The sequence below is a fragment of the Platalea leucorodia genome (genome assembly GCF_965183815.1).
Source record: "Platalea leucorodia genome assembly, chromosome: 5".
Classification (NCBI taxonomy): domain Eukaryota; kingdom Metazoa; phylum Chordata; class Aves; order Pelecaniformes; family Threskiornithidae; genus Platalea; species Platalea leucorodia.
The window spans coordinates 58,955,705-58,971,066 of NC_138827.1; the positions used below are offsets into that span (position 1 = coordinate 58,955,705).

Here is a 15,362-nt window from a genome sequence, read left to right on the forward strand (position 1 = left end):
TCGCATAATTGCTGTCTGGTGCGTGCCCTAGCAATATGTGAGGCAAGTTGAAGGCCCTGGCTTAGTGAAACCTCTTCCCACCCATGAAATAGTGTATTAGCTCTCACTGTCACTTCTCTTGCCATTGCAGATATTTGTTGAACATCCACATCATTAATCAGTATGCCAAGACAGACACATTTGGTTCACAATTTCTAGATCAATAACCAACTAAAAATGGATGGAGAGAACATCACAGCTGCCATTGGTTGTATTTTCTTTTTGTCATCAATCTCTGTTGGATGCAGCGTTGGCTTTAATTAGCATGGCACCCAACTTGTTTGCATGACCCAATAATAATATTTTAATTTCCACTTTGTAGGTTAAGGCACAAATGCTGCATTCAGAGCCCAGTGGCCCATTCTTTGGGAATATTTTTAATAGAGTATTAAATATATCTGACTGACAGCAATATGGTAAGCCCCGGCCATTGTAGTTAGTGGTTGTCTTTTGCAGCTGCTGTTGAACATTTAAGTACTGTTCTTTGGCTTTACGCTGATCCTAGGCTCTAGTGGGGCTAAAAGGAATGGCAGTGTTTGAATTAACAGGTCATAGTTTCTAATGGAGCCGTGACTTTCAAAGAAAGTTCTGAAGTGTCTTAAATTCTAAAACTGCTAGTTACAGTACTGCTGTGAAAGCTTGAAAACGGAAATCTCTTATCCTCCCTCTCATTGTGTGCATTGCTTTGTTCTGTAGAGCTTGGCTTTTAGCATGTGTCTGTTTATTTTCCAGGGAAGAAAAAGCTCAGTATTTTAAAGCATGTTTAAAGTTTGACATGAATTTCTAAAATAGATTTAGGGAGGGAGTGGGGAAAAGAGTATATTGAACAACCAGCATTTCTTTAGGTAAGAAAGGCAATTAATAAGGATTCCCTGGACTGGGACGTATTAAAATGTTGAGTAACGTATTTGTCCTTATATTAGCAAGTAAGTAACAGTTACAACACTCACAGTACCAAATATTACATTGTTGTATGGGCATACTAGCTGATGTATGGACTGTTCCTGCCTGATTTTGGGGAATTTTTATCTGTTCTTCGAGACAGCAGGTTTGGGGTGGGGTGGGAGGAGTTTTTGTTATCCTTTTCAGAACATATAATAGTACCTTGTCTTCTTAAAAATCATCTTTCTGAAATATTGTTATCATCTATTTGCCATGAAATAGCACCATCTGTTTAAACAGTTCAGTTGGGAGTTGCTGAGCAGTAGAGAGAGTTCAGAAATGTTCTCAGCTGTTGAGTTTTCATGAAAATACATGTCTCAAAAATATATGGGAAGCTGCTTTGGGAGGTTGGGCGGAGAATTGTGTTGATGGATTTTCTTCTACTGGTTCAGTCTTGAAAGCTAGTCTTCTGACCCATGCTGTTGGATTCAGCGGGGGCATTTGTGTAGCTACCCATCTGCTCTTTGATTCACACATTTTACAGTGTATTCTTACCTGGAATAAGCACCGCAGAAATACCTCTCCCCAATTCTATGTTCCTCCTGGTACCACAGACACAACTGTGTGATCGTGACTCATTTCTACCAGAGGGATGAACTAAAAGAGAAATAGCTGTCTTTTCCCACGGTCTCACCTGTTTAGCTGAGAAAGTACTGTAAAAACTGGTTTTTTCCCTCTCATAAAACAAGTTTTATGACTGCAGGGACAATTGCATTAAGTCAAAGTCAGACTGAGTTATTGTTATCTACTGCTAAAAATTGTCTTTTCATCATCTTTCTCTCCTCATTGGATATTTTCTACTTATACCTCCTTTTGCCAGCAAGTTAAATGTGAATATGCATATCAGAGTAGCTGGTGTTCAGCTAGGGGATGCGGGAAACACATATATTGGTAGAAAACTCCCTCCGTGCTCTGACTCTTGGAAGCCTTGGTTGCAGGATCCAGCCTTTCGCGATGCCTTTAGCACCACAGCAGTGAGGGCACGTGAGCTCTCACTGAGAATTGTCCAGCTTGTTTGAAGAGAAGACAGGTTTGAATCTTGTGAATTTCTAGAATAATCTGAAAAGGGATAAATTTCTCAATCAAATAGAATGGGGATGATTGCATAAATCAGCCAATAACAAGTGTCAGTCTTCAGGGTAATCTGCACAGACTCTTTTTGGAGCCATTGTGGGAGGTGGGCATGAAGGCGTTCACCCGGGGGAAAGTAGGGTGTTACATATAGAATGCAAGCTCTTCATTACTGGAGGCAACTAATGTGAACCAAATTTCATCAGGCACCTGTCCGTATGGTTCCTGTTGCTGGTAGGTGTACCTCAGATGCCCAAGGACCTGGGCTAATGGCATCTGCTGGGGCTATGACCACAAAGCAGACAGCAGGCTGGACCCCAACGTGCTCTCCTGTCTGCAACGGCTACTCAAGTGAAGCCCAAACCCTGCAGTAGTGTTTGTTTTTGTGGACAATGCCTTTTTTCTTAGCTGTGATTATAATATTAATACATGCATCTCTGTTTTGATGTCCAGTCAGTTGATAGTTTCTTATGCTTTAGTTTCTCTAGAGCTTCCCATCTTTTACTAGAGTATTATCAGAAATTACGTTGTTGGCAGTTTTGACCCATTCCTCATGGTGCTGCTGGCAGGTATTTTCTATTTCAGTTCTTGGCTGAAACATCCTGGAGCAGTGTCACATCTGCTGATTGTCTTGTCACCCGCATAAGAACTGTCTTAGGTAAGACCAAGATATTAAGGTACGATCCATCCGGCCCAGTGCTCTTTTCCACAGGTAGGTAGGCAATGAAAAGCAAAAGGAAGTAGTAAGCCTCTGCAGATACCTCCTGAGAATCGCAGCAGTAATCTGTGGATCAGGGACATCCAGAGTCAGGTATTGAGAATCTTTGTGTTTAGAAATCCTTAATGGATCTTTCATTCGTGAACTCCTGGTTTTCTTTTTTGAGCTGGTTTAAACTTTTTACCATCCACAGTCTCCTTTAGTAAGGAGGGCTGTAGGACATGTAAAGATTTGTGCAATGGAATTTCCTTTCTGCTAATTTAATTAGATGCTCCTCAGTGCTTTGTATGATACAGGCTGTAAGCAGTTGTCATGGCGCTTTTGTCATGGTGTTCAGTTTTATATACCTCTGCCATATTCCTACATAAGTCCTATTTTTTGCAAGCTGAAAAGTCTTAGTCTGCTTTGTTGTTCCTTGCGTGGAGACCCTTACATGTAAGGATCATCCCTTCCATTTTACAATCGCGATTTTGAGCTAGTAAGACTGGAGCAGCACCTGATACTCAAGATAAAGCAGCAGTACTGATTTATGTGGTGGCATCATGATATTCTGTTCGGTTATGTGGTCCTTCAGTAATAATTCCTAACATTCACTTTGCTGCCTTTGATTACTGTTCATCATTGACCTGACCTTTTGGTAGCACTAAATATTAGAAACTAAAATCTTATTCCTGAATGCTAATATCCAGCTCCAAGTCCAGCACTCCTTATGCAAAATTGCTTGGTTTTTTCCTCATGTATATTACCTAATATTTATCTGTGAGAAATTTCATCTGCCTTTTTATTGCCCAGCCACCCAATGTTGTAAACTTCTTTTTCTGCTACTCTTTGCAATTGCTTCTCTTATTTACCTTCTTAAATAACTTAGTATCATCACCAATCTTATTCACCTTGTTTTTCCCCACACACACACTTTCCAGGTCTGCACAGAGCTTGAGGGTCTCCAGCTGTGTTGGCTCTTCCCAAGGAGACTGTCTTCATCCAGGTGTTCATTAAGTCTGTTTTTAAGGTAGACATTGAACAGACAGGCCTTCTAGTCCCTGGACTCTCTAAGAATTAGTATCACACTGGCCACCTCCATTCTTCAGTTACTAAGGCAGTTTTTGTTGAGTCTTTCCCAATATTGTTGTATTTACATCTGTGCCCAGTAGGGCATTATTGTAGTTCCTGCAGCCTTCCTGGTGCAGATGTCATGTTTATTGACTGGTGGTTCCCTGGCACACCTCTAAACTCCTTAAAAATTGGAGTTGCATTGGCCATCTTTCATCCTGGAGAACCTGTGTGGTTTGTGATGAGAGGTTATGTACCATTGACTGCTGTTCCTGCTGCCTCGTCTTTAGTTTCCTTGAACATGGTTGAATATTGTCTGGGTGCCATAACCGGTGTTTGCTTACTTTATACACATATACTAGAACTATTTTTAATGGCACCTCAATTTGAGATGGCTCCTCTGGCACGTTGCCTGTGAACAGGGGCTCTGGCCTGGGAACACACCCACCCTTTTTGCAAAACATTCGTTCATTTTTTGTACACAAGAAGACTTCGGCCACTACAGCAAGAGTTGTTATTATAAATGTTTATTCCTCAGCACTTTTCTGACTGCTGTCTACCTTTGCCGTTTTTTTTTTTTGTAAACAAAAAAAAATCCTTCAGCAGAACTTCTGGTGATTTTTTTTGGCTGTTTCCTTGGTACCTTATCCTCCTGTTCACATTGGTGTTTTTCAGCTGTCTCCTTTTTAATTAAGCTTTTTTGAGCTCTGTCCTCAAAGAACTGTCAAGCTTTATTATTTATATAAGCACTGGCACAAAGAGCTGTGACCTTTGCTTTTGTTTATTATATCCCATTATAATAATATTCAAAAAGAAGTTCTGAGTGATGTCTCTAAATAGCTTAGTTATATCAGTTTTCAAAGGAGAATAAAATATTTTACTTTCTGTGCTAGCTTTCTCTCCCATTACTAGTTTCAGCTTATTGTGCTATGTTCATGTCTAAGTTTAGAGGGGGAAGATATGATCCACCTAAAGTGTTATCAGATGCTTTGCTTTTGAGATGACCTTTATTCCCTGTCCGTGCTACCTGTGATCCACCTTCAGGGACTCCTTTGCCATCTCTCCACGGTTCATGCAGATAATTAAGCAGCTGAACAGACTGTTGTTATTTAAGTCTGTTTGAAATTCTGAATCTTTAATTTATTTAATTCATCAAAATAACCTAAGGAATGCAATTGCATGATTGCCATGGAAATGTAGTCCATACTGGATGTTCAGCTTCCTCATCTTTATTTGATTTGCTTATGCAGGTGCTTGCGATGTCACAGGTGTCGGAGTAGCTGATAGGGCAGGAGCAGGCACCGGGCTTGTGCAAGTGCTTGTAATGGTACAGGTGTCTGAGTAGTAGGAGCAGGCTCAAGGAGCAAATGGTGTTTTGCAGTACTCCTCGATGAACTATATCTGATTGCTGTACTTGTTCAGTAGTGTATGGAAAGAAAGCAAAGGTAATAGTATAGATATCATTAAATTAAAGAAAAAAGATGACTGACCTGCTTGTCATGTGGTGGCAATTTCTTAGCCCTCTTGCCTCAGTAGTTTTGGTAAAACCAATTTTTGATTAAGAGGTTTGTCAACGTGGGTCTGTTTCACATAAGCTTCACAACAGCAGCCTGAATTTATATGCTTTTGGAGACTCAGAGTTCCGATTTGTTTTGTGTGCACCCAAAATTTATGATTTATTAGGTGTTTAGGTCCAAGCTTCTTGTTGTGTGACTCATGGAGTGGCAGTGTTTGCTCTGCAGGATTTGGATTTCAATGGCACGGGACATGCACAGGCGTTGTGCATGATCAGCTCCAGTTTTCAGGAGGTGTGATGTACATGTTCATTGCCAGCTGCTCAGAAGGACCACAGAAGCTGTGATGAGGACTTTTCGACTCTCATCTTGTCATAAAGCCCTTTTCTTGCTGGGTCTTCCTCAAGTATTGCTTGTGTGATATTCTTGATGGTACCTGCTCAGCAGGGACTGCTGTCTGCCCTCCTGGATCGGTCAGTGTGTGGATCCCACATCCCTGCTCACCGATGTTCAGATTTACAGGGTCTAGATCCGTGGCATCCTGCTGTATTTTAGCTCCTGGATGCATCTCCTAAAAGAAATCACAAAAGAGCTCTTCAGGAAACTTTTGTTCCAATTCTCAACTTTTTCAGCTTATATTTTAAGAAAATGGGGAATGGTAGGGTTATTTTTTATTATTTACTTATTCACTTAACTACTGGTTATCAGTCATAGTGACCAGGTTGACATAAACCAAGCATAAAAATACAACAGCTTCAGGCAGTTCAGTATGATTGGTATTTCAGAATGTTTGTTTATTTAGTAAATGAGGAATTGAGTACAGTAAGCAAACTAAATTTTGCTGTGTTGTTCAGACCTCGTATGTCACACACTCTCTGCGCTGGGCCCAGAGGTGCTGTGAGACCTGGGCCAAGTGAGCCAGTCCTGCACTTGGGTGCATGAGGTTGGCTTAACTTTGTTTATTAGATTGTGTTTCAAATATCAGTCAGAAATGCATCCTGCTGCAATACTTATGTTCAATTTATACAAATTCACTAGATTTTATAAAGTGTAGGACCTAGCATAACATCGGAGTGGTTTTGAAATAGGCTCTCAGTGAGAGTTGCGTTAGAGTAAAAATGGGATCTTTACTTATTAGGAAGAAAATAATCCTGTTTGTTCTCTCCTGGTGAGACAACTGAGACATCTTAAAGGTAGAGTTTTGCCACCCCTATGATGTCTGCAGGATCAAAAGCAATGTGCTCCTCAGCTTTTCCATAGCACGCACAACCCAAACTTGTGGCCCTGGCTGCTGCTTGCAAGCACCGAGCGCCGTCCCGCTGCATATCCAGGAGAGGAGTTGCACGCGCATGGCAGCAGCTGCCATGATCTTCAAGCACAGTACTGTGGTCATTATATACAGTGCGTCTCTGCAGCATTGGGGTACTGTGGAGGAATAAATCCTGCCCTGGGCAGGCAGCCGGCCTCGCTTCACACTTGGGTTAGACTTCTGGTGGCTTTGCTTTTTCATTAGTAGAGATGAAGCCGTATTTGAGACATGTCACACTATTTAACATCTGAGCAAAATGATCTGTGTCCTCTCTTGAGTCCTGTGTTTTGCCATTTCTGGGCACTGTAAGTAGCGATGGGCATGTAAAGTGGGGAGGCAGCTGAAGCATAGCCGGATTTACGCTGAAAGACTCAAATATCTGCCAGTTTTGGCTTTCTGTGCAGGATGCTGAGGATGTCTAACTTGGATGCCCACAGCATCAGTGCTGCTGCCTGTGCTAGTCACGCCGTGCCCCGGTGTAGTCCGTAAGAAGGAGGAAATAGATTGGTAGCTTTTAATGAAACGTGCTTGACAGATGCTGAAATGTAGGCACCTTCATGCCTTGGTTTGCAAGGCATCCTGCCATCTCATACCGCTGCTCTCCATTTTTATGAGGGAAAGTGAAAAAGCACGTTGTAGGCACTTCTAAATAAGCACAACCTCACTGAATAAGACTGCAGTCCAAAGTTGTTAGCTGAATTTTAACTGTGTGTTGAAACATGACCAGGGTTCATAGTTTCACACCCATTTTGAAATGAGATAAGCAACACGCACCTAAATTTTTACAACAGCAAAGTAAAAGGGAGATTTGGAGAGTTATAACTGTCAAAACCTCACAGCATCTGCTCTTTCCTACACTCGACTTGTCCCGCTACTGAGTGGGCTCTGAGAGCAGCGGTTTCTTGTGCAGGAGCAGAGCAACTTTTTTTCTGCTTCATAGTTATTTGCGGATTAATAATTAGTTCATTTGTTTGCCCTGTAAGCAAGACCAGATCCTCCTGAGATGGATGTGGCAAGGCACTCATGTTACCGTCCGCATGGACCCTTGCCACAGGCCTCTCTGCAGTCCCCTCTGCTGAGGAGGCTGGTTTCTCACAGCTCCAGCGATGCACATTTGCCCTGCTAGGAAGGACAGAAGGAGGGGGCACTTTAGCCAGGGTGAGAATGCGATGTGCATGGTTGTGCATGCAACCGTGAGTTGGTGAAAAATCTGCAGGAGAATTTCCTCAGAATAAAAGATCCACTTGTAAAACTGCTTAGCAATGTGATTTCAGTAGCTCTGCTGTATCACTTACTCCTCAGTAAAAACAAAAATCACGAGTTAGTATTTACTGTTGTCATTAAACATTGCTTTTCTTTCAGGTATTAGCAATGCAGAAGCCCGTCAACCAGGGAAAGCACCAAACTTCAGTGTGAACTGGACAGTAGGAGACACTGGTCTTGAAGTTATTAATGCTACAACCGGCAAAGATGAAATGGGTCGTGCATCTCGCCTTTGTAAGCATGCTTTTTACAGCCGCTGGATGCGTATTCATGCAAAGGTATATCTTCCAGAGTGCTAGATCTTCCATTTCATCTTAATTCTTAATGAAACATCTGTGCATGCTGCTTTCTGTCTTCAGAAGGCACTTTCTGAGCCTGTTTTAAGCTGAGCCTGATGTTAGCTACTGCTCCATGTAGTAAGTGAAAAGAACAATTTGTTTGTTTAGCTTATTTTTTAATTTGATGATGAAAGGTCCAAAATACCTGCAAGGATGTAATAATCCTTGGTTTATAGCTAAGTAAACAAAGGGTGGTATCTCCTTTGAGCTTGCCTTCTCATTTTAATTTATTTGGAAGGATAATCCCAGTTTCACTGCAGTCAAACATACTGAGGTTTCGCTTAGTCGTCTCTTAGAAAGAAAAGCTTCAAGAAAGTATCTGTCAGTGGCTTTTCAGTGTCTAGATTTCTTCCACCAAAGGCAGATGATAATCCAGAGGAAGCAAAAGGCAGGCTAGCTGGGGTGAGGCTAGTCCAAAGAGTGCCTCTGCCATGGCATGGCGCTGCAGAAGGGCTTGCTTTGCAAGAGGCAAACATTGTATTTGGGTGCGGTGAAGCTGGGTACAGAGCCGTGATGGCTGGAATGAGCAGTACTGTGTACTTGTCTGCCTTTGCCTGAACATTTGGTTTAGTAGTTCATTGCTTTGTTTTAATAGCTCAGTCACTCTCAAACTGTTTGGCTTAATAGTTTCTTGTCTCTGTTCTTTTCTTGTCTTTAATCCACACAGCTTTCCTCTAGCTTGCGCTCAAAGATCCTCAAGCCTAACCTGTACCACGAAACCAAGCAAGGAGCCACTGAGTATCAAGCTGCCAAAGAGTGTTTGTTTAAAGCATTCCTGAAGGCAGGACTTGGAGCCTGGGTGGAGAAGCCCATAGAACAGGATCAGTTTTCTCTCACGGTCTAATTCACAGACTGCACATCACTTTGGAAAGGGGGTTGTTCTGGAAATTCCTGGTGTCCAGCATTGCCTTCTGGCATCTCCACAGCTGTCAAAACATCTTTTTACTGTTTGGAGTTAGGTTTTTTCCTTTGGTTTTTTTTTGAAACTTCATAGTAACTGTTTCTGTTTTGCCTGAGTATTGAAACTCAATGATGATCTGACACATAATTGTATATTTTGTTATGGGAAGGTAATTTCTGGTGCATTTCTAGAAATACTTTTACTGTAGAAAACTTGCAGTAAGGCTGTCCTTACAGTATACAATGACTCATTTTTTCTGGGTTAAAATAATTTCTTTTTTTAATTCAATGTCATCAAGTGCATGAAGAAATGAAAGTTTCTCTAGGTTTTGCACCACACTTTTAGGAAGTAGCTTAATTTTTTTTTAAAAGAGAATAGGTGACAAAGCTGATTCTACTCCTCTGTTAACTTGGTTTTGAACTGCAGATATTTCTAGCATATAGACCACAGAGCCAGAATGGAGTCTGGACAGCTAGTTTTTCCCCACTTCCTTGCTCTTTAAAACCAGCTGCTGAAAATTTCATGTCTTTGATGTATGTATTTATTAGTCTGTGATCCAGTTTTTAACATGCAGCTTTTTATTCTGTTTTTAAAAATACATTTACCTCCCATTTACACACATTGTGAAGTCTTCATTTTTTTTACCATTGTAGACTGGAAACAGCAAAATAATTATTTGTAAGTTAAGAAGTTTAGTCTATAACGTGCAGAAACGTGTTTAAGAAGTAGGTGATTTATATATCCCAAGGACTCATCAGAATACAATCGTAACTGTAACAGTAATATGACAACTTAAAAAAAAATATCACTCATTTTAAGGGCACTAAGCCTGAATTGCCAAAAACAGTCACTTGTTGGGTATTGATTGGTCTCCTCTCGAAGAAATGAAAAGCTCTTGTATGGACAAAAAGTTGTTAAAACTTCTTTCCTGTGAGTTATATCTGCTTTCACCCAAGTTATTGTGTCTCTGAGATTTCCTTGCCTTTTGGCTTTACATGTGTGATGGTCTTCATGAAGCTAATTAGGTAAGTTGCTTTCAAATGTGCTTTCGTTTGCTTTGACGATTACTTAGAAAGGTGTTTTTCCTAAAGGTGTAGACACTTCTGCTTTATGTAAAAATGTAAGATAGAAGGGCAATATTGTGAGATCAGTTTGATTAACTGGTGTATAGAAGGCATTTTTAAAAACTTTTTGGTACATGATGTTTAGGAGCAATGAGACAACGTCCGGTATCGCTTCTCTGCTCACATGGCGTGTGTCCAAACACATCCCTTGGCTCATGCTCATCCAGGTATCACCTGTGCTTTCTGAAGAGCATCTCCATGTTCCTTTTGCAAACGATGAAAGTTACGCTTTGTGACATGGGAGTTTGCCTGACAAAATCAAATTGGTGCACCACCGCTCCAGCTGTTGTTTCCTGTCCTTCTGCTGCACCGCCCCTTGCCTGTGCTGCATGGGACATCAGATCAGCGGGCAGGTCCATGCTTTGAAGTCAAGTGTTACTTTCAGACCCACATTGGGTCAGAGATCCAGTTTAGAGTTGTGCCAGTGCATCTGCGGAGGCAGTGGAGTGTGGGTCCCTTCGTCCAGCTTCATGGCCAAAGCCTGTGTATCATGAAGCTGTAACTGGAGTTACCGTACCTCAGCCCCAGCATCTCTAGGGGGTACGAATACTTGGGGTGTTGGAGACTGATGAAAAAACACTTCTGGCTAATCATGAATGCCAAGGAGATGTGCTGCTTCGTTATTGCTCATGTAGGAACCCATTTTCAACTTAAAAAAATGATCAAACCTGAAAATCACTTGTGCATTAGTTGAAGCCTCTGGGTTAGTGTCTTGGAAGTAATGCATTGACGTGCAAACAACGCATTTTTGGCAGTATTATGGGTAATAGTGAGTACTGCTGTGGGAAGACGAGCAATTCTGTGGCCTAGTGATCCCTTTGGAAAGGACTGTGTTGCTTCCACAGGTTACTGCCTTTTCCAGACACCAGAGGAAGAAATGTTGCAAGCTGCAATAGACAGGCTGTGTTAATTCAGCTTTGGCGACTTAAGCTGTCCTGTCCGCTTCTCATTAAAACCAAGAGTGCTCCCGTGGCCTCTGCCAGCCCAACAAGGCTTTTGTGGTCATCATCCAACTGAGGCTTGGACTGACCTATTCTAAAACTAGAAGGAATTTAATTGTATGTGGTCAGATTTTGCAAGCACTCGGGCATCTGACTTTGAGATCAACATTGTCTCGTTCATGTTGCAGAAGTCTGTTGTGGCTGTAGTTGGATACGTGCATACATTTCTGCAGGATCGAGGGAAAGCTGGTCGCACTGTGTGCATTTTCTTGAAATCATTACTGCTATTAGATGAAATGCACATTTTTAAGGGGCTCAGTCTATTGATAACTGAAGTCTGTTGATAATTTCCAGCAAATTATTTTTACCCATCTTTCTGAAGTGCTCATTCAAAAGTTGGTGTCTCTCTGGATTTTTTTGATGACTAGGAAAGTATTAGCTCAAACTATTTTTTTTATGAAGTCACAAATATGAGCAATATATTTAAGTATTATTATAGACATAGTTTTTTAAGCTGTTCAAATGAGTGATTAAAATTAAACTGTAAAGGAAATATGTTCCATGCCAAAATCTTTTGACGAAGGAATGGTGTCAGGTTATTTATGAGGAATGAGTTCTCTTGTTTATAATTCCGACATTTTAAAAACTTTTCCAGGGTTGTATGCAATCCGTATCTGTCTTCTGGAAGTCAATAAAATACTGCGTGGCTTCCTTCACTTGCTTGTTCCGTTTTGTGCAGTTAATACATGGAATGAAGTTGGGAGGCAGAGTTGTGATTGCTGATGCTCCCATATTCCTCGCAAATCACCACCACTGAGCAAGAATGGATAGCGATGTATATAATTCTGAGTGGCTGCAAAAGATAACTCAGCTTCTGGCAGCTGCTGAATTTTGTGGCTGACCTTTCTGTTAGGAGCTGTCAGTCTTTCCCGTGGGTTGGGAGGCTGAGTGGTATTATCTGAAAAGCCTGGGCTGGGTGGATGGGTGCTGGACTGCACAGGGACTTGCAATGCTGCTCTGGGAGCTGCTTCAGTTCTTCTAATTATTTTTTTTCTTATTTTTTTATTGAATATGAGTGTTTGTCTCAGGATCTTCAAAGGACTTAAAGAGTAACAACTTTAATGTTGATGAATACTTGAAATCTAATTTAAGGTGTTTTTCAGATGACAGTCTAGCTACAATAAAGTTTGTAGGTTAGTAAAATACATAATTTTAAATATAGATGTTTGAAATGTATGTGTTCTGCAGGATCATTTTAAGAAAATTTGGGCCTAAAGGTTAACACTTGGAGTATCGGTTATGGCTGTACTCAGGACCTGGTAATAACTATAGATTATTTCTTACCACTTGTGTGTGAAGAGTATTGTGTGTAGGAGCTGGTTAGCAACTGTTCTCCCCCAACGGCGTGGATGTCCACGTAGCTCTCATGCTCGCAGGCCGTGCTCTCCCTCATGTAGCTAGTGATGGTAATCGTGACTCTGCATACTTATGAATGTACAGCAATGGGATTTCTGTACAGCTGGTGATTTTGGTCTTCTCCTCATCTTAGAGAAATCTTTTCACAACTGGTTACTACATAGGAAACTCAGGAGTAGAAGATTTTTGTGTGCTGTTACTCTGTATGTCCTCTAAATCTAAAATAACTTGCAGCTGAAAGTCTAAGGATCTCGGAGCTGGTGTTGCATTTCATCAGTCCAGTTCTGTGATGTCTAAGAGTGCTGCCGACCCAAGGGAAAAAAATAAATCTCATCCTCTCTCTCAGTGAAAATGTGCATGAAATAAAGCTGTTGGTTCAGAGTGCTTGGTAGCCTGAAGCAGAGCGTGTGTCTCATGGAAGAGTAGTGCTGCCTTTTGAAACCAAGCTGTCTTTTTAAAAAATAACCAACGAGGAATTGAGAATCAATTCTAAGAATTGCTTGGTCGTGGTCACCACATAATAGAGAATATATTTTTTTAAATATCTATGGTTTTCTAAATAGCGAAGATTATTATTGCCATTCCTTAAATTAGGCTTTAATGCTTGGGAGGCTCACACTTGCAGAGAAGCTACACTTTGAATTCCTTGCATTTTTATCATTATAAAATGTCCACTGTGAAAATTATCCCAAAGTTTACTGAAAAGAAAGAAGAGCTGCAATTCAGGTATACAGTCAGTACAAAAATGTCTAATGTTATTTAAAACCTAAGAACCCACAGAAATAAAATGTATAAAATATAATTATCCTGTCTCAGAATCGCTGTGTGTTACTGTTTTTGGGTTTTTTTTCTAATGCCAAATGTTTTCAGTTGAGTTTAAAAGATTGCATCTTCACTTAGCGTGTTCCTGTTTGGAGAGGAGTTGGCGTTTATCCCAGAGTTACCTTGAGCTAACAGAGGCACAGTGTTTGAAAGGGGCATGAAGTGGATTTTGGAAGGGACACTGGACTGGGTGCCGCAGGGCCAGGAAGGGGCTGGTGCAGGGGCAGGTCCCTGTCCTGCTGGTGGCTCAGTGGAGACCGCTGGTAGCTCAGTCTGATATGCTACAGCTGTTTCTGAGTGAGCATCTGACGGAAGCAGGAGGAGGAGAGAGAAATTGCTGCTTTCTCTAGTTCCTAAAGCAGAAATGATGGCGTAGGATGGGATTTCTGCTCCCTCCTGCCCTCTGCAGGAGATGAGCAGCATGGGCCAAATGAATTGTCCCCTTGGCAGCAGGTGCTTCCCAGCCACCAGCTTTCCCAGAGATGTCCCAGCACAGGTGGGCCCCAGCTGTGTGCAAATCTGAGGCTTTTAGGGTGCATTGGGCTTGCTGCTATTTCTTTATGGAAACAACTGCTCTGGACTATTTAAAACAATTTTGGGTTGACCCCCAAGGAAGAATGTTGCGTGGGTCTCTCTGGCAGGCAGGCTGGGTATTTACAGCCGCAGTATGCATGGTGTTTCATCACTAAGCAGGTGGTGTGTGTCCCTAAAACACACCCAGGTGGATAAAACTAAGGCCCCTAAGTGCATCCACTAGCATCACGTGCCTAAGCTGTTACGGTGCTTCTGATAAAACAACTTCTTTCGTTGTTTCTATTGAGCTGGCTGTGGTAGGAACGATGCAAACCTATGGGGGCTTCAAAAAAATGAGCTGTGGCTGAAATCCTGAACCTATCGGAGCCGGTGGAGAGCAGATAGGACCTGAGTTTCTCCTTGGATCATGTCAACATATGGTGTTTTTTAGAGCCTTTACAGCCAAAGGTCTGTCCTGTTGCCTGTTAATAAATGGGCAATTAATTGTGCCAAGGGCATTTGCATGTGCAGGAATGAGTTTTATGGGTAGCTATGTTTTGTTTTCTTCAGTCATTCCAGAAAAGAGGAATTAAGAGCTGTGTTTGCTGTCAGTACTGAGGCCAGCCAGTCTCATCAGGTGTAACGATTTAAAGAATTTCTGTTCTCTGGAGGGAAAGATCCCCAGTCGAGGTCACTGCAGGGTTTTTTACATTTTTAATATCTTCATCATTATCATACCAATATCATTTTTGTTGTAGTTCAACTGAGACATCTTTAACAAATTTAAGATCAAATGTGTGTGTGAATATATATTTATACATGTATATATATAGGTATATATTATTTGCATTAAGCAGTTTTTCTTCCCCAGTCTTCCTGTGTGATAGTGCAAATACATTAGCTTTACCTACCTGGTGTAAGGATGTTAAAGAACACTCTCAAATATTGTCCTCAACACTTATTTTCTCCATTCATAATCCTAACTTTGAAGACAAGACCTCATTTTGCCTCTGGTTTGTCGCTTTCCTTACAGCACACTTGTTCTTATCCTGGTGTCACCACTGAAACACAACCCATCGGTCAATTATTCTAAACAATGACTGTTTTGCATACTACCTTGCTTTGTTTAATTGATGTTTGTACAGAGATTTGAAAATATAAAGAGCTATATCATTGCTAAGTTTCATCATTGGTTTTGTATATTGATATTTCTAGTGGCAGCAAAAAAATAAGTGAAAAGTCACAAAATAATGTCCTTGAAATGGTGGTTTTGGTTACATCCTGAAGAGCTAGCGAGGAAGTAAACTGAGGGTGTATTTCTGAAGCTGCCAACTCAATCTCTGAAATCGCAGCTTTTGCAAAGAGAAAGGGAGGGAGGGAGGCAGGGATTGCACAGTTGGG

The 15,362-nt window shown here is 41.3% G+C and overlaps 1 protein-coding gene across 5 annotated transcripts in view; it reads left to right on the top strand.

Annotated features, from left to right (window-relative positions):
• ADARB1 (adenosine deaminase RNA specific B1) overlaps positions 1-15,062 on the top strand; it is a 90,956-nt gene extending 75,894 nt beyond the window's left edge. For 3 of the 5 annotated variants that reach the window (XM_082314272.1, XM_082314270.1, XM_082314273.1), the window contains 2 exons: positions 8,006-8,184; positions 8,912-14,953. In XM_082314272.1, coding sequence (XP_082170398.1) covers positions 8,006-8,184; positions 8,912-9,088 — 356 coding nt within the window. In that variant the 3' untranslated portion in view covers positions 9,089-14,953. Of the gene's footprint in view, positions 1-8,005; positions 8,185-8,911; positions 14,954-14,994 lie in introns of those variants that run through there. The other 2 variants (XR_014228400.1, XM_082314271.1) reach the window with 2 other exon arrangements.
• Positions 15,063-15,362: the final 300 nt, after the last annotated feature.